Source organism: Lytechinus pictus, chromosome 16 (genome assembly GCF_037042905.1).
Source record: "Lytechinus pictus isolate F3 Inbred chromosome 16, Lp3.0, whole genome shotgun sequence".
Lineage (NCBI taxonomy): Eukaryota > Metazoa > Echinodermata > Echinoidea > Temnopleuroida > Toxopneustidae > Lytechinus > Lytechinus pictus.
This window is the reverse complement of record NC_087260.1, coordinates 25280022-25303090: the sequence shown is the minus strand read 5'-3', so window position 1 is coordinate 25303090 and position 23069 is coordinate 25280022. Positions and strand designations below refer to the sequence as shown.

Here is a 23069-nt window from a genome sequence, read left to right as displayed (position 1 = left end):
GACAAAGCAACTAACCAGCTCTGACCAGTGGAAATCATTAGTTTAGGTGAAGGCATTCACAAAAGAATACATTAAATCACTAAAATGATTAGAATCACCTTTTTCATGTTATCTGGAGATTAAAACAAATATATTTAATCACTCAATGCCAATTCCATTTCTTAAAATTCAACTGATAATGGTTTCTGGAACTCAAAGTAATCGAAATCCTGCAATGAAATGCACTATACATTGTGTGTCGTACGGGACATGTCCTGTACGACACACACTGTGTCGTACGGGACAATATTTAATAGGACAATTATTGAAAAATGAAGGGCAGTGATTACATCCTTAGAGGCTAAATCAATCACCCATGGATCAAAGATAGAGAAACTGAGATAGTAAGATTGCATCATCAAAAACAAAAGTGTGGCAAAAACTTTTGCATTACCATGTGTCGTACGGGACATTGTCAAATATTGGTTCAGAAAAACCAGGGCTGCCCCTATCATGGATCATGAAAATGTTGTAAACAGTATTTGGAATCATAAATGATACATTATTCCATTGACCTGCAATATTTTCAATCATCTCGTGCTTTGCCCATAATGGTTTGGGGCAGTGTTTTTACTTGACGATTTAATCTGTAAAATTATTGAAAATTTGAAATTCTACTGTTTCCCCCCAAAAAACTATCTCTGACTTCAATTTTGGGCATAAGTCATAATTTTCATAAAATTCAGGTATCATAGTAAAATATTACACTACTTATGACTTATTGAAAGCATGTTAAAATTTTTCACTTTTTTGAAGTTCTAGTGTGGAATCGCCCGTATGTTAGTCATGATTACAATGACTACAAGTGCTTTATGTGTTTAGATGTAATTCTAACAAAATCATCAAGCGCTTGGCACTTGCATCAGATGACTATGGTGAGATATTATACTCTTAATGGATTCCTAAAAAAAGTAGTCCTTAAATGTCCCTGTTTGGGGTCGATGTATATTTCAGCTCGAGCTTCGCGCTCGCATTGTTTGTTTAGCGAGACAGGTACGTATCATGATTACACAAATTTGCTTATTATGTCCATTTTTAGGTCTGAATAAAAAACAAATCAGCTCGAGCTTTGCGCTCGCATTATTTGATCAGTGAGATACATATCCATTTAATGACACAGTCCTTAAAATGTCTCTATTAGGTAAAAAAGTCATTTTCTTTATGGTCGATTTTTCACTGAGTAAAAAATACGATAGCTAAGCGCGAGCTGATTATCTTTAATGCTATATTCAGACAAGAAGATACCTTTATGTGGCACATCGAAGTCGAAAATAGGGGGCTCTAGATCTATATATTGGTCTTAAAAATGGAAGTCTCCGGAACGGCTCTTGAATCAACAATTGCTAAAAGTGCCGTGCTCTGGGAACTGATAATATAAAAAATAGGGTGCATGCATCGGTACTCATCGAGTTCACCGTCTGAGAAGTCCTTGATGGCCGGGCGCGCACTGGAATGAGAAACCACAAATTGAGGGTCTATGGAACGAGGGAAAATGGGTATTTATGTTTTTATTTTGTTTTTTCAATTTTCAGTTAGGAAATTAAGGCTGAAAATGGGGGCCTTGACAGTGGCACATTATTCATCATACATTTAAACTACGTAGTCCCCCCCCCCCCCGATGCAGCGTGCAGCTAGATTCTCCACTTAATATGTGGAGCATTTGTTTTAAAAAATGCAAAAACAAAAAAAAGATTCAAGACAGAATGTTTTTTTTTTAGTTCGCTTTATTTAAAAATTGAACAGCAAAAGCCTAAAAAACATAAATAAATAATAATAATAATAATGTGAAAAATACCATCACTTGTTTATGAACGATCGACATATTTTCCCATTTCCCTGCCCGTCAGAAACTGCATGTCTGCCACTGCAAGCAACTCCTCTTTTGGCAATTCCATAAAATATCATTTTCTATAACCATTTTCTGCATGTCTGTGTACCTTCAATATCTCAGACACATTTGTACGTGAAATAATAATTTTTCAGTCATCACGTCAAACTATTTGAAATCATGGGATTATATTGTATGACAAAGATATAGAGCGGGCCGGAAGCATCTATTATCATGCGACGTGAAATTGAACGAAAAATGTATTCATATAATAACTATGTTATTTCATGATGGATTAAAAATTCGAGTGAGGGCTTCACCCTTTTTGTGTTTTTGTTTGATTTTCTTTTTAAACCTAAGTTTATTAGATGCCATTATCGAAAGTGGCGATCACTTTCACTAAATTATTTCAAACAGTACACGTCAGAATCTCACTGAATTTTAAATTGAAATTAGCTTTCAACATGCCACCCTCGTCCCATTTTTTTATGGAGGAATAAAAGTGTAAGCTGATAATATTTCCCTGAGGGTTTTTTTTTTTTTGGGGGGGGGGGGTGTCCCTTGCCTCGAATTGTAAAGCTTGAAGTATAAGTAGTTTATTTATCTTTTAGCCTAAATGTCAAATTTAGACCAATTTACATTTCAGGTCAAGAGTCATGAATGAGAGTCCGTTTTGCAAAATTAGGAGTGTTAATTTTTTTTTTACTATTATTTCTTCCTTTTTTTCATAAATTGTCTGACTTTGACCTCTTGCACCAGATTTGGAGCGGAGAACTTTGATGATCTATTAAAGGATCCTAAGGGCCTTAATTAGCCTTGTACAGAGTATGAAATCAACACCCCCATAATGCACCCCCGCTTTTTTTTCTTTTTTTCTGTGCTCTTTTTTAAAATTTTTACCCTAGTACTTAGTCTACATTTCATTTCTTCTTCATATTTGAGTAAACTGTGATCGGTCGACTTCCCAGAATTTTATGGAAAATGGCAACAGAAGGTGAGTACGGTCATCCATTTTTCAATCTGTTCTTGCAGAGTTCGCCTGTGTCAGTGTGTGATGGATTGATTGTTAAAATGCATCGTTTTTTATCTAGTAAAATTTGATAGTTGTGAGTAGGTTCGGGTGGTAGTGCGCTTTCGCACCGTGTGCTCAATCAAACCGGCCTGGCCCAGCGCAGCTCCGGCGCGGCATAACCGTGCTGCGCCGGCGAGCATGTTACACTGCTTTGTGCATTTTATTGTGGTGCGAAAGTGCACAGGCACTGATATTATTTTAATTTTAACAAGTTGTTGGTCTTGTTGTTAGCTTTTTTTGACGTTAGATCTAAGTTACATGTAACTTGATACCTAACGTTAGAACTTAGATTGTGGTTTTTAAGCCTAAACTAAAGTAAAAATGTTTACATGCATGCACATATTTGTAATGACTAATGTCAAACCTAACTTACGTTAAGCATGTTAAGACTACCGTTAGATCTAAACAGCTAAGTTGGGCTAAGTTCACTTCAAGATCAAGAAGAGAAGGGCATAATTGTACTTGATGCCCCCAGGGGACATCAACGTTTTTACCTTTTGGTACTCCTTGATTTCCCGATGATTCTTCGTTACCAAAATGTAAACATTTCTTTTCTCTCACTATAAAAAAAAATAGAAAGTAGTTCCGGTTTGCGCTAGCGCACCCCATATGAGATGCGAGTACAAATGCGCAAACAGGTGCATCTAGATGAGCGCGCATCCTTGCCTCCTCATCTATCCTCTTATATTACTTGCACTTGATGCCCCCAAAATTGATGAAAGCAGTGATCCGGCAAGTAATCCTAGAAGTGTTGACGAAATTAACCTTGATGATAGCTAGAGAATAAACTCTCTATTATTACTTGTACTTGATGCCCCCAAATTTTCCAGTTATTCAGCACGTTTATTCAGAAGTTTACATTCTACTAAGCCCACTTTCCCCTCTTTTTCTATTTTCTAGCCGCGCAAGCCTTCATAACATCGTCGAAACGAATTAACCTTGTTGGCTAAATTAACCTTGATAGCTAGAGAATAATCTCTCTATTATTACTTGTACTTGATGCCCCCAAAAATTTCAACAAAATTAACCTTGTAGCCAAAATTAACCTTGATAGCTAATGTAACCTTGAGAGCTAAAGCTCGTCTCTCTTATATTACTTGCACTTGATGCCCCCAAAAATTTCAACAAAATTAACCTTGTAGCCAAAATTAACCTTGATAGCTAATGTAACCTTGAGAGCTAAAGCTCGTCTCTCTTATATTACTTGCACTTGATGCCCCCAAAAATTTCAACAAAATTAACCTTGTAGCCAAAATTAACCTTGTTGGCAAAATTAACCTTGATAGCTAATGTAACCTTGAGAGCTAAAGCTCGTCTCTCTTATATTACTTGCACTTGATGCCCCCAAAAATTTCAACAAAATTAACCTTGTAGCCAAAATTAACCTTGTTGGCAAAATTAACCTTGAGAGCTAATGTAACCTTGAGAGTTAAAGCTCGTCTCTCTTATATTACTTGCACTCGATGCCCCCAAAAATTTCAACAAAATTAACCTTGTAGCCAAAATTAACCTTGTTGGCAAAATTAACCTTGATAGCTAATGTAACCTTGAGAGCTAAAGCTCGTCTCTCTTATATTACTTGCACTTGATGCCCCCAAAAATTTCAACAAAATTAACCTTGTAGCCAAAATTAACCTCGTTGGCAAAATTAACCTTGATAGCTAATGTAACCTTGAGAGCTATAGCTCGTCTCTCTTATATTACTTGTACTTGTAGGTGAGCGGCCAGAAGCCAAAAAGTGCCTTATTTCTTGACTTTAATCCCCCCGGCTGGATCAAAGCAAAATCATACATCAAATTAAAGGAAATTTTCAGAATTTTTCGGAAATGGGCATTAAAAATGCCGTAATGTGTAGCATCACCATGGAAACCAGCCTTGAATAAGCCACGCCCATTTTAAATACTTATTGAATATTTATCGTGAATTCTGATTTTTTACTCATTAATTTAAATTATCAGGTATTTTTTCTTACTTTCAAAGGATAGATCCACTATATACGGTAAGAAGAATTACTGAAAAACAACTTAGCATGAATTTTATGAACATTTTCTCAGAAATTGTTGCCTAGCAACATAACTTTCCTTAGCAACCATTTAGCTCCTTAAGTAAACCACTTATTTTTCCATTTCAAACCTAACTTTTAACTTTTTAACTAGGTTAAATTAAACTAAATAAGTTACACCAATGAAATAATATAAAATATTATTGAAAAATAATAAAAAGAACTGAAAACCCCCATTTTAACTATTGCGAACCTCAAATAAATTTGCTAAGCTATACCTGACATAGCCCTTCACATCGTACAAATTGCCATATTACCGGGTATTGTTAATTTTGACTACATTGATACACGCACGTACAAGTCACATACTTTATACTATGTTGTGGTGAAAAAGTTGATTTGAGTTCATAATACCTGATCAATTAACATGCAGTATCTTGTCTTCTATAGAACAACAACAAATGACCATTTCATATTACCCATGGATACCAATTTGTTGCCTAGCAACAACTATTTTCCATAGCAACGACTATGTTAACACTTTTTCCCCTGGACAAATCTGTGGAAAATAGTCCATTATGAGCAATAATTCTGACACAATTATCATATAGATGCCTACAATTTCGTTTTCAATAATCATTCAACAAGCTGACTATTTCATAGCTTCCATGGAGACAAATGTGTTGCCTAGAAACAATATTCCCTAGCAACGGCTATGTTAACACTCTTCATCTCGGCTAAATGTGAGTGAGGAAGTTGTGCCTTAGAGTAAAAATATTGAGAAAATTAACATATGATAGTTTGTTATCGATAGGCAAACAGCATTCCGGAGTTGTACCATTATCTACTGACAAAATTTCATTGCCTAGCAACACTATTTACCTTAGCAACGATATATTTTCCCCTTAACAAATCTTGAGGAAATAATCCACTTTTAAGTGTACATTTGTGCAATATTATACATACATGCATACTGGCAATGGTAACCACTTCATTTCTCTTATTTCTAAAAAAAATAATTTATCCTTGTTTGTATATTGCCTACCAATTCTAAACAGTACGATGAGCATGGTATTTAAACTTTATCATACAAAAAAGAGAAATTTAAATGTTGCAGATAAACGAGAATAATATGGTTTGGATGAAATATAGCTGAGTACGCAACATTTTTTTAATAAAATAGAATGGACAACACTACTCTTCAGGTACAGTCCCTTATTAAAACTTTGATCATAAAGTGGGTCTTCACCTAAGGCTTGTACAGATAATTTTCTTTTTTCAATTTCACGGACTTCTTATACTCAATTAAGTCATTGGCAGAGGCTTTTTACTGCATATTCAGATCACTTTCCTTGAGTGAATATGGAATGGTTAAAAAATGGATCTGTCTTGTCAAATAATACCTACATGTAATCCCCCATACATGTCCAACTTCCAAGGTTGTGTCTGTGTGGAGGCTGTAGCCCAAAGATGCCAAAGCTGTGAGTTCGACAAGTTCCTGTTGAATCGTTAATACTATTAATAAGGGTCAGAAGTTGAATCACAGGGAACTTATGATGTCACTTTCAATCTGATAACTGTCAAGAAATCAGAGGGATGAAAGCATGGAAACTTGGGATCTTAAGCCTTAATATGATTGTTGTTTACCCAATTGCTAAGAAAGCATGAATACTTGTAAGCAAACAACCAGAGGACCGACAGCTTAATGTCCTCTCCAAAACCTGGTAACATGGTAATGAGGATGCGCCTTACAAAAGAGCAGTAATGCACCAAGTGGGAATCAAATCCAGGTCAGCGGATCCGAAACCCCCTCTCTACCGACTGAGCTATCTATCATTCCTGATTAGGCCAAGAAAAGGACAAGAAAACCATAAAGGATAGAAAGGCTTACTAAATTGGGAGATGTTTTCTATGTCTAAGTGTCATCATGTAATATGTCATGAGGTTTGCACTCTTCTGCTGAATAGAGACAACAAGGGAGGGGCATACAATAAAAGTCCCTGAATATGGAGAGGAGGCATATCAGCTTAAGTAGTCTTTGATGTTGTCCTTCAGGTATTTTCGGCTACAGCGATAGTGTCAGTGACTCCGGCTGTTAAAAACTGATGCCTTAAATACTCAGTTTAAGAAAAGATGTCTGAAAGAAAAGACAAGGATTTCTCTCAACATGCATACATATGTAAAGGACATTGACACAGGTAAAGCTTCGGAAAACAGGTACACATGCCACTATTGCAGGGCTTACACTAACGCTACTGTTTGTTCCATGGAGATTTAGATCAATGTACATCTTTAAAGACATCCGTATATGTCTGAGAAAATATCTAAAACTGATGTTATTGGGATGATACCCCTACAGTATTGGTAAAACATACTACTCTGTATTTGTAATGATGATTTGTTCAAATAATAAGGCTGGAACATCTAAAGGCATAATTCTGTATCACTGCTTAAATGGAGTGGAAAAACATAGAATTGTGCAATAATCTCTAAAGTAATAATCACTCCTCAGTGCGCCAAAACGGACTAAGTGATGATCTGGCAAGTCTAACTCCTTACTGTGCTATAAATCATCTCTGTGCTGATCCAGAAAGATCCCAACGTAGTGTATTCTACCTCAAGAACAGAGAGCAAATAAAAAACTGAGGGTCAGATGGTAACAAGCCAACCTACCTTGGCGTCATTCTAGACCGTTCTTTTTCATAGAAAGAACATGCTGCCAAAACAAATGCAAAATTTGGAGCAAGGAATGCCATTCGGAAGAAGCTGGGAAACAGATGGGGAACTGACATATACCAATTCTATCTGTACCACAGCTCTTGCTCTATGCTTCCCCACTGCTGAGTACTAGCCCTTGGTGCTAAGTATTGACCCCGAGTCTTGAATGGAGCATGAAGAGCCATCACTGGCTGATTGCGACTAACAGATGTGAGTAATCTTTACCTACTCTGTTTTATTGCCCCACCATACGTCAGAAGAGAAGTCATCAGCACAGCTGAAAGGAAAAAAAAACAATCTAGAAGATAATGTTCCACTCGTCAACCATGAACCTGCCAAGAGACTCAAATCTAGACACAGTTTCCTCCGCTCAACATAATCCCTTGACGACTCTGCACGCATGAAAGCGTCACCCTCTGGTCTAACAATCTCCAGTCTGTGATGCACAATCTCACCTATGGACTTAGTACATCACTCTCCAGGTCCAAGTTAAAAATGGACTACCTGATCTTGTTTGAATCGCCTATGGGTCTACAATAGGAATGAAGAAACTACCTGCAACTGCGAGGATGATCATAGTATACAACACTTTTGTGTCTGCCCCCTCCTACCAGAGCTATGAACTGCCACTGCACTAGAGTCTTTTCACAGGAAAGCTACATGTAGATTTTGTACCATTAACAGGACATGCCATCTTTAATGACATAAGAAGAAGTGTGTCATTGATTATCTGACTGGTAGAAGACACCTATTTACGGTAATCTGACATTTGGGGGGAAAATGATTATTTGCTCATGGGTTGTTGGATGGGGGAGGGGGCAGGGACTTAATTGGTTCCTGATGGGGTTGCCGTGGGGTTGTCGGTTAGGTTAAAACTTAGCTGAAAACGGTGCCTATATTCTGATTGTTAGTGTTTTAAGGTGAAAATTACAATTTGCCAGTGGAAGAGCAAAGATATTCGATGCTAACAATCTTACCCCATATCTACATACCCCCCCTTAAAAAGCCACCTTTTGGAGAGACTGTGTAGTAGAGGGTTCAAGCAAGATATGGCTTTTGGGTTGAACGACTCCAGATCTTTGGCAGCGCAAGGCTCTGGTAGGACGGAGGGGGGGGGGGGCAGACCAAAAGGTGATGCATTGTCTGATCCTCCCCTCAGTCGTAGATAGTGTCTGCATCCCTGCTGTAGCCCCGAACTGCATAATAGGACTTTACACCTTCCTGTTCCAGACCATAGGCGATTAAGACATGGCCAGGATGGCCATTCGTCACTTGAACCTTGGGGCGTGATTTGCTAGGTCACATGGAAAGCTTTTGCGTCACAGACTGGACGTGGTTTGACCATAGGGCGATCCTTTGACTGTGTGCATAGCCATCAAGGGATTCAGTCAAGTGAAGGAAACTGTCTTGATTCGAGTCTCTTTCTGGCAGGTTCATAGTTAAAGAGTGGAAGAAGAAGAAGGACACCTTGTTTTGCTTGTTTTTCCACCCGTGCTGATACCTCTATGTGTGGGGGACTGTGTAACACAATAGGTAAAGATCATCTACTTTTTTGGTAGCAGACAGCCGGAAATTGCTCTGCAAGCAGCATTCAGGACTGGGTTAAACTTGTAGCATACAGCAGAGCTGTTGAACGGATGGTTTGGCATCTGCTCCCCATAATGTGTTAGCAAGCCTCTTCTTGATGTTGTTCCTTTCTCCAGCCTTTGCCTTTGTCTTGGCAACATGTTCTTTGTACGCAAGAGTGACGTCAAGTTGGCAGGCTTGCATGTGTACCATTCACTTTCAACACCATTCTGACCATCAGTTTCCGGTCTGCATCTCTATTGTTAAGGTGGAAGACGCTAAGTTGGGTTTTCTCTGGAAAGTAAAGAGCCAGATATGCCAGAGCATCACTGAATGTTTTTTCCACCTCTTCAAATGACTGCTTCTGTGAGGCAATGCACAGTTCATCAGCATAGGTAGCTCTTGGTGTTTGGGTGGATTGATGGGATGTTTGTGTAGATGTTAAATAGGAGTTGGGTAAGGACACTTCTTTGTGGGAGACCATTTTTCTGCCTCCACCATTTGCCGCTGGGACCACTGAGATTCACAAACAACCGGTTTGAGGGCATGTTCTGAAAAAGCCTTGTCAACTTGACGTCCTTTGTCATCGCAATGACTTTCCTCGTAAGTAGGCCTACCCTATGATTAAATGTTTCATAAGCTGCATAGAAGTCAACACAGGCTGCTCCAGTTTTCAGACCTTCCTCAACCATCTGATGTACTGAGTCAGATTCAGTACTTGATAAGTAAAGGACTTTCCTGGCCTGAATCTTGCCTACTGGAATGAGGAACTCAGTCACAAAGGGAGCAATGCGGTTAAGCAGGAGCCTTTCAAAGGGCTTGTATGTGTGATAGAGTGGAGAGATTGCTCTGTTACTCTTTGGGATGATTGGGTCTTTGCCTGGCTCGAGTTAGGCAACTACCCTAAATTTCCTCATGCCGTTGGTTTTTTTATGCAAACAGTGGTTTAACATGTCAGCAGCCCTTGGGCTGCAACAGGTCCAAGAAGTGTTATCTGCTCACAGAGGACATCTAACCCAGGTGCCTGTTGCTCTTCATTATTCTCTTTGATAGAATAGCACAAGCAGACAAGACGTTCATCCTGAATAGTCTTGTGAATTCAAATGACTCTTAGTTGGGAGGCTGTCTCTGCACTTTTAGGGTGGTTGGCCGTTTGCGCCTTTGCGGGCAATAAATAGGGTTACCTTGACTGTACACGATACGATAGTGTGCCACTTGGTCGGTGGTCACTAGGGGTATAGTTTGAGACTCGCATAGTCGTTTTCAAGGATCCGAATTGCTTTCCCCGGCTTTTCTGCTGTTTTGAGTCATATCCATTGATTTATTAAATTACTGTCACTTTCTTTTTTACTATCCAGAATGGTAGTTGTCAATTTTCCCCACATTCAAGTGTGTCGGCACCAAATGGGTAAATTCTCAAAGATATTGTACAGTAGCTTCGACATCCGTCAAGCCCGGATAATAGTTTGTACGGCATCCTCGTGGAATATTCTTCTGTGATGATTTCTGCAACAGCTTTCCAAATGTGTCGTAATGAGTAGGGAGTGCTGGAAGATCTTGTGGATAGGTATCCGGATCTATGACAAACTGCTCCCAGATTGGTTTCTTCAGGGTGAAACATCTGTCAAAGGGAACTGTGCGTGGAGTGATGGCTGCATTCACCTTCAGCCCATTAGGTCAGTGTTGAGTGTGAGGGAGAGGGTCAAGCACAACCTTCTCACATTTTGTTGGGTGATGCAATCTGATTTGCATCTGACCAGTTCTCCACAAGTTCTCCATCTCGTTGGTTTCTCCATACCCCCAGATAATGCTGTGACTGTTGTAATCCCCAATATTTACATTTCCTCGATCGGAGGGGGCTTCTCGAGGAAAGGAGAAAGATTGGTTAGGAGGTTTATAGAAAGAACTTAAAGAAATACTCGTAAGTTCAATGGTTAGGACTTTGTCCTCTAGCTTGATGAGACAATAATAGGGCCTATACTCTTAATTAATTCTGCTTAAACAGATATTTGACCTACTGATTAACTGCTGGAATCAGTAATGCCCATATAGAATGTACAGGGACTAACCGGTTCTAGTGAGCAACAGGCTCAGATTAGAGTAATTTTTGTTGTCTACTTGATATATGTACGACATACTGAGGATCTCTTGATCTGTGCAGGTGATCATTGAAAAGCCTTTTTTCACCAAGTTGTCCAGATAAAAGAGCAATTCCGATTGAAGGTCTGCAAGTAGACTATTGTGGTATCTGCCCCATTGCCCTTGCATTGGTATATTAAAAAAAACAGGGGAAAACCTTGCAACAACACAGGAAAATTGCCAGAATTGCAGATATAAAATTCTGATAGATCATTGTGATTTACATATTTTAGTAGGTACCCTATACAGTAATTAGCTTTTGAGTTCAGGAATTATATTTGCCATAATGATAAATATTTTCGTTTCCCATTTCAGACACTTTAAGACTTATTGGTTGGTCTTAGATATGTATTACCCTTCCAAAAATGTTACATGTATATGATAAAATGTTCCAAATAACAAACTAAATGATATTGTTAATAATACCATTTCCGTACGCAGCGAAAAGTTACATTTTAAAACTGAAAATTTTCACAAAATTCACCAAAAGTGTGCATGATATCCTTCAATTTACTATGAAAAAGCGCCCCTTGCCAAACTCAGTCGCTTCGCTCCCTTGCTTTGTTTCTTGGATATTTTTTAGTCGTCTTGCCACCCCAAGGACAAATTTTCTTCATACAGCCATGCCCTCTCTCAATATGCCGACTGCCTGGCCAGATGGCTGAAATTAATTGTCATCACCACGATAAATGCTTAGAGTAGTATAAGATGCATTTTGAGGACCAAAATAGGGAATTTTTGGGAGGTTACAGGCTTGAAATATCGCCCAAAAGTGATGGTTGCTAGGGAAAATGCTGTTGCTAGGCAACATAATGGTTTCCATAGGTAACAGAAAAATCTATTAATACTCAATTATTTAGATTAGAACAGATAACATGACACAGCAGGGTATCTAAGGAAGATTTATAGCAATATTATAAAATCCATAATAGACCATACTGTTGCGTATAGTCGTAAATACACACAAACATGGTGATATCCGTCACATGCAGGGTTAATCAAACATGGCAATAATGTAATTTTCATGATCATAAATGCATTATACATCATAGTCTTCCTCTTTTAATAATTTTTTCATCAAAATTCACCTTCTTCATTAGTTTTTACAAATTAAAAACTTAAAAAAAATGATAAAATGAATTAATCTGATAAAAAAGAGAGAATATTGAAAAGTGAATATGGTTGCTAGGGAAAATAATGTTGCTAGGCAACAGTTTTGAAATCAAATATGTATAAAATATGTATTTGGTTGCTAGGCGTTATCATATCATTCAATCTGTAGTGATTTTATCCTTGTAAAATCTATATTTATATATAAATTAGTGTAATTCATTAACAAATATAAATAATAAGTTACTGCTTTGCATTTATCACAAAAATGGGCGTGGCCTATTCAAGGCTGGTTTCCATGGTGAAGCTACACTCTGCGACACTTTTAATTCCCAGTTCTAAAAAATTCAGAAAATTTCCTTCAAAATGATGCATGTTTTTGCTTTGATCCAGTCGGGGGGATTAAAGTCCCAAATTTTGGCCTCTCGCCGCTCGCCTATTGATGCCCCCAAAAATTTCAACAAAATTAACCTTGTAGCCAAAATTAACCTTGTTGGCAAAATTAACCTTGATAGCTAATGTAACCTTGAGAGCTAAAGCTCGTCTCTCTTATATTACTTGTACTTGATGCCCCCAAAAATCTCAACAAAATTAACCTTGTAGCCAAAATTAACCTTGTTGGCAAAATTAACCTTGATAGCTAATGTAACCTTGAGAGCTAAAGCTCGTCTCTCTTATATTACTTGCACTTGATGCCCCCAATTACTTTATTTGTTGCGCGATCAACCGAATCACGCGCGGATGGATATATCAACTCGCTGATGATAAACGAGGTCGGGTCGTCGAGGATCCACGAATCAAGGTAAAAAGTTGATGTCCCCTGGGGGCATCAAGTACAATTATGCCAAGAGAAGAAGTTCAAATTCAAAATCAAAGTGAAATCAGGGACAGGTTATGTGTTTAAATTAAAGTTAAGACCAAGAGGATCTACATTTTTTGAAAACTTTTGCATCAATAATATACCTAGAGACTTAGAGTGTCTATTATTAAAGCAGATATTGACACAGCCCTATTTGAAGGTTGTTCCATCCTCCTCCGCAATGAATATGACCAAACACCTTTCCTGTATGCCTGGCCTCGTCTGAAGCAACCAGGGGCGGCCCGTTTCTCAACACCGTCATAAGTCTAACTTCTTGACTAAATCGGAGATAGTGAGCTACTTGTCCGCTAACCGTTTCACGAAGCCTTCTTTACCAAGATCGGGTACACCAACCTCACTAAATATTTATGACACCTCCGAACCTGTCATAACTTCTTTCTTAATGACGTAGTGGCATCACGTGGGTATACTATGACATGCATAAGTTCCTAGAAATTTTAAAATTATAATCTTACATAATCAATCATAGAGGTTGAAATTACATCACAAAACAAGTGGGTTAATGCATTCAATGATAATTGTAATACAAAGAAACTATAAAAACTGTTGGTAAAACGCCACAAAACCATTCATTTTGAAATAGTAAAATGATTTAATTGATAAAGATTCTACCATGTCAGGCCATCCATAACTGAACTCGTATTTGTTGTTTTCAGACCCCTTTTAACAGTTGGATAAATTCTATCTCTAATTTATGCATATAATTTGTCAAATATTGTATGTTTCAGTATCTATGATTAAAAATGTTTCATTAAACTGTATTTTGATGACATTTGGAATCGTAAAAGACCGTATAATTATCATCATTTTACAAAGAAAACCGTTATGGTAAACTATTAAAATTGGATATCCCGGGGATACCCATCTCAACGTCCACAAGTGATTTTTTAGTCATGAAATGAATTATTCATAATTTAATTTTCTCTGCAATTTAATGCTCCAGTCTTCATGGTCTAAGTATGTATGATGCATAATTCACCTGTGTTATTATTTTGAAAATATTTATTTCCCAATTAATCACAATATTTGCAATTTTGTCATAATTTTCCTTTTTTAAAATTATGCTATTTTGTGACTAAGGCTACATCTCGTCTGCTCTTTTTACCGATAGTATCGATATCAAGGTATTCTAGTTAGGAAGCCTTTCAAGAAACAGGTTTAGTAAGATTGGAACTAACTCTGTGGTTGGTGGATAAAGATATGATTAACTTGTCCATGTGTTGAGAAACAGGCCCCTGAGGACATTGCCTACAATTCAAGCAACAGCATTGTTAAAACCTCTCCTATCAACACAGCTTTTCCCCAAGTACCATCTGCTTGTGGAATGTCTTGCCTACAATAGTGGTTTTGGCTCCTTCAACTGGGTCTTTCAGGAGCCACCTGGAACCACTCAGCCTCCGTTAGCTCTCCAGATGCATCTTTTTACTTGCACAATAGTTTAGTTTTGTTCAACTGCACCAAATGTCGTGTGTTTTTGTGATTTCGGCCTCAGTCAAATACTACTATACTCTATAAAGAGGACTGTACCCAACAGAAGAAGAAGAAACAGGTCTAGCAGGATATTGGTTCAAGACATCTTGTAAACTTATAGATCTAACCCAGAGAACACCCGGGCTGCACCCAGAGTTCCAGCATACTAATGGATTTTCTTGACGCAGAGGTACCAAAAATCATGCAAATGTACCTCAAAAACACCCCTTTGATTATAAAAAAAAATGGAAATTGTGCACCCACCTCAATTCTGTTGATGTTTGTCCTCACGCTCTGTTTAATAAAGTTATAAAAGGAAGAGCTTGACCCAGAAAAAATAACAATGTTCCTTTTGATGATCTTTAGCTCATCAGGTCAGACATCTTGCAACTTGCGAGTGAATTCTGTTGGTTTGCACTGTCATTCAGAAATAAATGTACAGGGTGTATAAAGTTCTTGAAAATCCATGTAAGTTCATGAACTGATTTGCTTTCTATCACGTCTTTGATGTACATGTGCACAAGTTCCGGTAGAAAGTAGAAATTTTCAGTCTTTCTGTATTGTCAAAGGAAAACTGCATACAAGAAGATACATGCTAATGCAAATGAGAAGTAATTGTCACACTAATTGGATTAAATGTAGTAAATGAGAGCCTTATTTTCTGACTTATTGCAAATTTCATCTCCTACAGTGTCAAAGTCAACTAAGGACAGTATGGCCAACGATGCAGATGACAATTTTGAAATCTTGGATCTCGCAGAGGCTGGCAAGAATTGGTTGGAGAGGGCACTAGATGGAGAACTATCTAAGAAATCAGTTCCAGTTCAGCTTGCTATGGGTGGAACAAGTGGATGGTAATTTGATTGAATTTTCAGATTCAGAAAGCTTAGAGTTACCTGGGAGCATAATCATCAACATTTATTGTCTGAAAAGTTATCACATTGGACAACTTCCCTTGAGTTTGATTGGCTGAGAAGCACGGTTACTACGGTAATTGCCAGATAAATCAGGACAAGTTGGATAAAGGGTCCGACAAATCTTTTTTTATAAAATGCCCTCCGGACTTGGTATGATCTGGCATAATGATTTAATGTGGCCGGGTGGTAATTCTGAAAGAAAGATGAATTAATTAGCTTTCATTACATTTGGTATTTCAAATTGTATTATCCAATTATTTTACAGGCCCTACTATGCTCATCTCATAAAGCTTTAATAGCCACATATGTAGATCGTATTCTTATTCCAGATGCGTTAACAATACATTTCTACATTCATATATCATGATAAAAAATTGCTTTGCCAATGTACATATGATCCACAGGTAAAAACTGGCCCAGTTGATTCATCATTTAATTCATATGTCAAACAAAAGCAAGTTTAGAAATTATGATTTTCAAAATGAGATTTCTCCACCTGATTTTATTTTATTTATTTTTATTTATTTTTGGTTAGGGTTGCTGGATATCTGTTTCAGAAAGTGAGTAAGGCAGCAGCAACAGCAGTAGGAGGTGGATTCATGTTGATACTGGTAAGTACCTATACTCTGTACCAAGGGGTGGTGCCCTTGGGGGCGGGGGGGGGGGGGGTCAGGGTGCAGCCTGGATTTCTCTTTCAGAAAGAGAGTAAAGCAGCAGCAACAGCAGTAGTTTTTCAAGTATTGAACAAAGAGAAACTTAAAGGAGAAAAAAAAGAAATAGAGGGAAAGAAAGGAAGAAGAGTAAAAAAAGGGCGAGGTACATGTATATGGGCAACTCTAAAATTAAATTCTGCAGGAAAAAATATGACATCACCTTTAAAGATAAATTGCAGTTTTGGTAACGATCTCAGAATGACTTTTTACAGAATCTAATATAATGACCACCCAAGTGTCTGTTTGTATGAATAAAAAATATGTGCCAAAGGATTCTGGAAGAAATTGTGTAATTGCTGAGAAATTAGCCAAATAAGCGCAGATTCGGGCACTTCCGTCGGGTCTTTATTCCAGCAATAATAATACACTGTCCCACGTGTGCCTATCTGTGTTGGTGATCTTCAGTGTGAACATTTTTCAGCTTAGATTTCAAGATTTCACAAAGTTCAGTTTATGTAACTGTACCAGATCTAGATCGTCGATGATATACTGACAATTAAGCCTGGTTTTACAGACTTTCTCATGAAATCAGTGTTTACTGCAACTACTGGCATTTCTCTTTAAATCATATTTTTACTACTAATCCTCACACGTCATGCAGCAGGATTCCAGATATGGCACAGACATTTGAAAAGCTGCTGTATGGAAGGTCTATTGATACAAGTTCACTGTAATATACTCTAGCAAATGTTTTTTTTAATTTTTTTTAAAGAAATATTTAAGAAATATGAGATTGACAATTCACTTTCCATTCCCTTTGCTTTTCTTCTATCCATAGGTAGGTCATCATACTGGTTACCTGAAAGTGAACTGGAAGCAGTTTGAGAAGGATATAAATAAAACACAGCAGACAGCGGTCAAGGAGGTTGAGAAGAGATATCCAGCCTTTCAAGGGGCATTCAATAAAGTAAGAACCTTTCCTATAAAACAAGAGTGAACTGACCAGACCAACATTGGGAGTTATGAATATCCATTTTCAAAATAATAAAATAGCCTGTACAGTTTTATCTACGGAAACAAAAATGGTTTGAGGGGAAAATTACTTGTTCTAATACTTAGTAACATAATTATTGCGGTATGCATGTACCTAGCACTGATTTATTGTGTTATCATCCAAATGGGACTATATTACAAGACTACACCACTTAGAATGTTGCATTGTGGGTTAGGGACCTGGACAGATTTTACAAGTTGAGGACTTAAGGTGGCATTATACAAGGCTACTTGTTTGTATTGGCAAATATTCAACTTTCAGAAATGAGAGGGTTGACTTACTCTATGAAAGTTTACCTGTTTCTTTGAAAGGTATAAAATGTATACTGTATATTTTGATTGATGATTGTGCAATTCTTATGCAATTTTCATAGAATATTCGAAAATAAATGAATTTAATTTAATTGTATAAAATTGTTCCACTGTTTCTCCCCATATTTCCACAGGGGAAGGACCTTGTCAAGAAGAATGTGATGATATCAAGTGGATTTGCCGCAGGATTCCTACTTGGAATGGCAATGTAACAAATTAATTATCATTGAACTATATGAATGGATGGATACGCCAGGCATACCTCTGGCAGCAGACTTTCACCGTCATCTCCCCATCTCTTGTATTCGTCCTCTGCTAAAATCGGAGATCATCGGCACCTCTGAGATGGCCAAAGCTGAATTAAATTTTGGTTCATTATCTCAGCGGTAGGGGATTGACAAACGCTTGGTAGATTTTGGCAAGATTTGTAAAGGTAACATAAGTGCAGCTTTGAAGCCATTGCTGATGCACCCAGGAGAAAGAAAGAGGACTTTTAATCCAAATTTACAACCAATAATTGCAAGGATAGAGATTTGGTGATACTGTATTCTTTTGAATAGTATATGAGATTTGGTGATACTGTATTCTTTTGAATTGTATATGAGATTTGGTGATACTGTATTCTATTGAATTGTATATGCTCATTGAGAGATGGATCCTCAATGTTGGACATCAAGATGTTTGAATTCTATAATTTCTCAACCTTAAAAAGAAATTCAACATTTTAATGGTGTCATTCATACAAGAACATTTACAATAGAAATCAAATTAAATGACTAATTTGGCTGCATTAGTTTTACCAAGTAGTAAACACCTGTTTGAGCAGTGTCATACAAGTCCCATTTGCATGTGTTTGAGTCTGTCAGTCATCCAGGTTTTTACATTTTGGTTTATTTTTCGACTACTGGGTGGCCAGATTCAACTCACACTCGCAAAGATCACGCGTTGAATGCGAGTCTTTAATTTTCATTCAATGATCCCTTTTCTCCTTCAAATTTTGACTCTTGATTGTTTTTTACAGTTTACATGAATACAGCCATTAACAGGCAGTAGAATCCTTATATAATTTGACAATTTTTCAATTTTCTGCTTCTTGAATCAGAGCATTATTGTTTCCAATGATTTGATCATCATGAAGTAATATGACTTCCGTGCTAACATTCACATGAAACATTATTGTTGATTCATCCACGTACATGTATTGTTATGATTCATTGCAACTACAGGGAATAATTTTGCTATACAAAGTTGAACAGCATTTTTGGTCATAAGAGAAAAGCTCTCAACTAAGTAATGTACACTCCTATGTAAAAAGTATGCTATACAAAAGACTTTATGCATAGCAGTCTTTCAAAATTGTGGAGCAAATTGCAATGCGATACCAGGAAAATTATTCCCTGAGCTGAATTGATCAGAGATATAAAAAGATACCTTTATTTTATGTGATTATTTTCCCCAATACCTGCGGTGCTTTGTATGCATACATGTACAGTGTATATATTTGTTGATCTATCAGTGAACATGTTAATACAATGGTAAATTGCCAACTCGTCTACTCATCACATGGTCTACCTTCATTTAGTCTGAAGCCATTCCATCCATCAACATTTCCTCTAACAGCCATTTGGTCCAAACATAATTTTGTCTAGTCACCAGTTGGTCCATGACCACTTCTTCTTATCCAGTTGGTCTAATTCCCATTTTTGTCTCACCTGCATAGCAGAGTGAGACTATAGGCGCCGCTTTTCCGACGGCGGCGGCGTCAACACCAAATCTTAACCAAAGGTTAAGTTTTTGAAATGACAGCATAACTTAGAAAGTATATGGACCTAGTTCATGAATTTGGCCATAAGGTTAATCAAGTATTACTGAACATCCTGCCTGAGTTTCATGTCACATGACCAAGGTCAAAGGTCATTTAGGGTCAATGAACTTAGACCATGTTGGGGGAATCAACATCAAAATCTTAACCTAAGGTTAAGTTTTTGAAATGTCATCATAACTTAGAAAATATATGGACCTAGTTCATGAAACTTGAACATAAGGTTAATCAAGTATCACTGAACATCCTGCATGAGTTTCACATCACATGACCAAGGTCAAAGGTCAATTAGGGTCAATGAACTTTGGCCGAATTGGGGGTATCTGTTGAATTACCATCATAACTTTGAAAGTTTATGGATCTGATTCATGAAACTTGGACATAATAGTAATCAAGTATTACTGAACATCCTGTGCAAGTTTCAGGTCACATGATCAAGGTCAAAGGTCATTTAGGGTCAATGAACTTTGGCCAAGTTGGGGGTATTTGTTGAATTACCATTATAACTTTGAAAGTATGTTGGTCTAGTTCATAAAACTTGGACATAAGAGTAATCAAGTATCACTGAACATCCTGTGCGCATTTTAGGTCACATGACCAAGGTCAAAGGTCAATGAACTTTGGCCATAATGGGGGTATATGTTGAATTACCATCATTACTTTGAAAGTTTATGGATCAGACTCGTGAAACTTGGACATAAGAGTAATCAAGTATCACTGAACATCCTGTGCGAGTTTCAGGTCACATGATCAAGGTCAAAGGTCATGTAAGGTCAATGAACTTTGGCCACCTTGGGGGTATTTGTTGAATTACCATTATATCTCTGTAAGTGTATTGGTCTAGTTCATAAAACGTGGACATAAGAGTAACCAAGTATCACTGAACATCTTGTGCGAGTTATAGTAGTTTTCAAAGTCAGCACTGCTGCTATATTGAATCGCGTGATGCAGGTGAGACCGCCAGAGGCATTCCACTTGTATTTTCATTCGATTCATCAAATCAATACAGAGTCCAATTAGATCAAATGATGAGTGGACGAAATGGTAATGAGACAATGTGGATAATGGACGAACTGATAGTAGACAAGCTCGTAATTGGACGAATTGGCATTAGACGAATTGAAAAAACCTATAAAATTAGTAAATAATAGTTACTCTACTGTGAAAATCATGCCATTTTTAAAAATTGTATTACACTGTACAATCCTATTAAAGGTATTTAGCAAAAGTTAATTGACCACAGGTGCAAACTTTAGCAATAGATGTTACATTATATTTTCGCTGTAAATGCGTCTAACGCATAAGTGTATATATATTTTTTTTCTATTTCCTTTTTCTTCAAGCTATCCATTTGTGCAATCATATTTTCATAAGTTCTCCAATTTCTATGCCATTGATCTTATTTTATGTCTGTGTTTGTGGAAAATCATATTCAGAATAAACAAACTTGTTAAAAACAAAATAATTAGGCCTATGCTCAGATAATAATATTCTGCTTTTGTTACTCAAGTCAATACATTAGAAAGTAGCTAAGCCCTTCACATATTACTCTGGTTCCCAGGTTCTGGCTAGTCTGCAGGCACAGACTCAAATTTGACACACAATTATTTGATAGGATGCAGACTAGATTCCAAACCCTCTGTAGAGCAGTACATGAGTGAATCTAGTCTCCTAATTCAGACTCTGCATTATGCATAAAAACCAAGGGTTCATGTATTATGCCTGCAGGCTAAGTTCTGAACTGCCCGTAACTGGCCCACGACGTGACCACCAAGCTTTAAATCCACAATGACTATACCAAATTTAATTTTGAGATATATTATTTACTTTGAAAACAGCTCTCAATTTTTAAACCGATATTGTTGAAATATGCAAACAAATAAATAAAAATTGACAAGAAATTACAAAATTATGGACTCTTTGTAAAATGAAATCACTAAATGATGTGAATCTATCATAGGCAATTTACAGAGTAGAAACTCTTCCAGGTAAAACCTTTGAAAAAGATAGCATGTTGGTTATGATTAATTGGTGCAAATGTGATCCCTATCCTAACAAAGTAACACCATTCAGCCAAATTTAGATTCCTAAAGGTGAAAGGATTAACATTTGAAGAAAGATTCATTAACTTTCATATCGATATCGAATTTGAATTTATTCACAAACTTCATTCATATGGCATGAATATTTTGTTTTTAAATATAAATAGACAATGATAAGTAAACAAAAACATTCATAACTGTATGTCGTATAAATCAGTAATATCGTTCAAAATATCACCCATCCTATTCTATGATCGATGATCATCAATCTTTCTTTTGGAACAACTTGCCATTTTGGTTGAATTTGATTAACCAGGAGACTAAACATGATGGAAAACATGTGTTCAAGCAAAATTACTCAGTCCCCAATGGATTTAACCAAATTACTACTATCAGGGTTCCCACAGTCTTGGAAAATCCTGGAAAAATTTGTGGTCAGGGAATTTGGAAAAGTCATGGAATTGCATTTACCTCTTGGCTATGGCAGCTTTCCAGTTTGTCGTGTCTCACAACTCTCATTCTCTGCTATTATAATTGGTGTTCATAATTTCAATTTTTCCCAGTTTTGTGACATCCCAAATTCTACATAACTCCCGGGACGTTATGGAAAGCAGCAATTTAGTCATGGAATTCTGTTTTTAAATATCTGTGGGAACCCTGTACTATGCAGCAGTTGACCTTGCCTAAGCTGTCAGTGTTGGTTACTCTTTTTAATCTACCAATTATTGTCATATTTCTGTAAATTCTTTTAACCTTTATTTGTATGTATTTATGTTTGATATGTACATACAGATATATAAATAATCAATTAATGAGCCTAAAGCCAACAATGTTTATATTGATCGTCTTTTTAAACTTGTCTGTGTTTTGAGGATGAAGGAGGGGGGGGGGGATTGACTGTGTTTTACATTTATACAAAATAAGAATGAGGTTAACTCCTCAAAAAGACCTCAATATTGGGCCCGTAACACAATTGTTTGCGATTAATTGCTAATTTGAAAGAACAATTCCGATAGGTACCTCGTCAGTCTACTGAGAAAAATGCACATGCAACAATGGTCTTGATAGGCCATTCATTACGCGTTAGTCACTACTTTTTGTGTTACGGGGCCAAGTACTTCTACCAAGTTTCCCAAATTCCACACCGGACAATATTGGCAATTTATTAAAGATAATTATATTCATATCATGTATCATAAACAAATCATGTTATTTTGAATGAGAAAATAGAATGGGATTAGACAAACTAGTACAAGTCGTGCTGAAGTGATGCTTGAAAGACAAAACATTAAGGGTGGCTTCACTTTTTTTTTTAAATACAACTAATTCATGACTTGGGCATTACTTACAATAACCTTTCAGTAAAATATTTTTTTATTGGTAAATTGATTTTGTCATATAGTGAATAGGAAAGCATAATATGAGAAGAATCTATAATTAGTTTGA

The 23069-nt window shown here is 36.9% G+C and overlaps 1 protein-coding gene across 1 annotated transcript; it reads left to right on the top strand.

The window, feature by feature from the left end:
• The first annotated feature begins 15454 nt into the window (after positions 1-15454).
• On the top strand, positions 15455-22445 carry LOC135156964 (FUN14 domain-containing protein 1-like). Its single transcript, XM_064111074.1, has 4 exons — positions 15455-15678; positions 16277-16352; positions 17233-17361; positions 17894-22445. The coding sequence occupies exons 1-4, from the start codon at positions 15470-15472 to the stop codon at positions 17969-17971; spliced, it is 492 nt and encodes a 163-aa protein (XP_063967144.1). The 5' UTR covers positions 15455-15469; the 3' UTR covers positions 17972-22445.
• The last annotated feature ends 624 nt before the right edge of the window (positions 22446-23069 follow it).